The following is a 1,992-nucleotide window of genomic DNA, read 5'->3' as shown; positions in this document are numbered from 1 at the left end:
CTCTTTCATGTGGTTCAGAGCCAGAATTTCTCGCGGAGTTTCAGGTTAAAGAACCCAAACCACAAAACCAAGCGACCGAGCTCCCCGTGGGGTTTTTTTGGGGGTTTTTTTTTTGTTTGTTTTATTTTGCTTTTTAGACCCAACCTCGCACGACCACTGACATTCCCGAGGCGTCTGTGGAAGCTGTCAGGTGACACAATGGGAGCCCTGGGTTAATTTATTTCTTTATTGGGTAACTCGTCAGCCCCAGGGGCAGCCCTCCAAGCCGAGGGTTTTGCCCGGGTGTTTCACACGATTCTGCTCAGGGCTCCTGGGTGGGGACAGCGCCTGCTCTCCTGCCTTCTCCCCGCGTTTGTGTCAGCTGCACAGCGCCGGGGAGCGGTGGGTACCCATAAACCAAGGAGATGTTGTGCCCCGACGTGCCGTAGAACAAGAATATCTGTTCCTCCAGGGTGAAACACCCTAGTAAGAAACAAGTGAGACTGGAAGTACACAGCAGTCATATGCAAGGATACATTTAGGAGACATACCTAAATCTACGTCCAAAGATGCGTTCTGGCTACGGATCACGTCTGCTCCGTCTATATGATAGACATATCTTACACAGGCGACATACGCACACATGTAAACTCTTTCTCTCACACGCATACACTCTTCATTACAAAGCTGTAACTGGCTTGGCACTTCCGCGTCTTTCCTTTTCCGAAGAATAATAAAAGCGTAGTTAGGAGGTGGTCCAAAACCCACTAAGTCAGTGGAAAAAAAAAAAAAAATTTCGCTGACTTTAACGGGCCTGGGATCAGCGCTGAACTCTCGCGTGGAAAAAAAAAACCCCAAACGCCAGCCCCAGCCCAAACCGAAGAGCAGAAGGCCGGCAGGCAGCGCCGCGTCGCCGGAGCGGTGGCGGGGGTGGCGGCTCCGGGGCAGCCGGCGGCCGCATGGGCAGCAGCCGGGCGGGGAGGGACGCCCGTCACAGCACCCCCCGCCCCCCGCTAGGCAGCCCCCGAGCTTCCCTGTGTCTCCGGCAGGTCATTCACTGCAGCGGGTACCTGAAGATCCGCCAGTACAGCCTGGACATGTCCCCCTTCGACGGCTGCTACCAAAACGTTGGCTTGGTCGCCGTGGGCCACTCGCTGCCGCCCAGCGCCGTGACGGAGATCAAGCTCCACAGCAATATGTTCATGTTTCGGGCCAGCCTAGACATGAAGCTCATATTCTTAGATTCCAGGTAGAGCCGGGGCTACTTCCAAATCTATTCCCCTAGCCCTTCCCTTCTTCTCCCCCCGGCCTCCTCTCCTGCCCTCTCACCCGCTGGTGTTTGCTGCTTGTGTCTCTTGCAGGGTAGCTGAGCTTACAGGTTACGAGCCCCAGGACTTGATAGAGAAGACCCTTTACCACCACGTCCACGGCTGTGACACCTTCCACCTGCGATGCGCGCATCACTTGCGTAAGGAGGAGATGAGGTTCTTGTAGAGACCCTGCCCCTCGCCCCCTTCCCCCCCTCTCCCCCCCGAGCAAGTCGTTAGAGACCGAACGCCGAGCTGGAGGCAGGAGGGGAATGGAGGGGGCATCGAAAAGGTGTTTTCCCCCTCCTCGGTTGTGGGACAAGAACTCCCCTGCGCAAACCTCAGGCGCTCAGTTCACTTCAAATTCCGGTTAGGAACCCCCCCTTTTTTCATGCTCCAAAAAGCCACGCCGATGAAATCCAAATACTTTTGTTCCACTTCCACCGAGTCTCACAAGTCTTATCTGTGTATCTAATTTTGACCTCGGTAGTGAGCCCGATTCGGAGAGCTGTTCTTTATTCTATTTTGATATCATGATGACATTAATACACGGATAGATGAATAAAAAGGATATTAATTTCCGGTAAGTTTCCTTACGGAGAATGTAACGAGAAGAGATAAAACCCAAAGCCAGATTTATAGAATTCAATCTCGATGACGATATGGCGGGGTGGCGGGGAGGGGGGGATTCAACACCACCCCCCCA

The 1,992-nt window shown here is 53.8% G+C and overlaps 1 protein-coding gene across 1 annotated transcript in view; it reads left to right on the top strand.

Annotated features, from left to right (window-relative positions):
- The window catches only part of SIM1 (SIM bHLH transcription factor 1), a 46,547-nt gene that overhangs the window by 12,139 nt on the left and 32,416 nt on the right, over positions 1-1,992 (top strand). The window contains exons 4-6 of the mRNA XM_009649035.1: positions 138-190; positions 845-1,228; positions 1,341-1,447. Coding sequence (XP_009647330.1) covers positions 138-190; positions 845-1,228; positions 1,341-1,447 — 544 coding nt within the window. The remainder of the gene's footprint in view (positions 1-137; positions 191-844; positions 1,229-1,340; positions 1,448-1,992) is intronic.

Source organism: Egretta garzetta, unplaced genomic scaffold, assembly GCF_000687185.1.
Source record: "Egretta garzetta isolate BGI_Z169 unplaced genomic scaffold, ASM68718v1 scaffold231, whole genome shotgun sequence".
In the NCBI taxonomy this organism is placed as follows: domain Eukaryota; kingdom Metazoa; phylum Chordata; class Aves; order Pelecaniformes; family Ardeidae; genus Egretta; species Egretta garzetta.
Note: the sequence above shows the minus strand (reverse complement) of the source record. Positions and strands in the feature narration are given on the sequence as shown.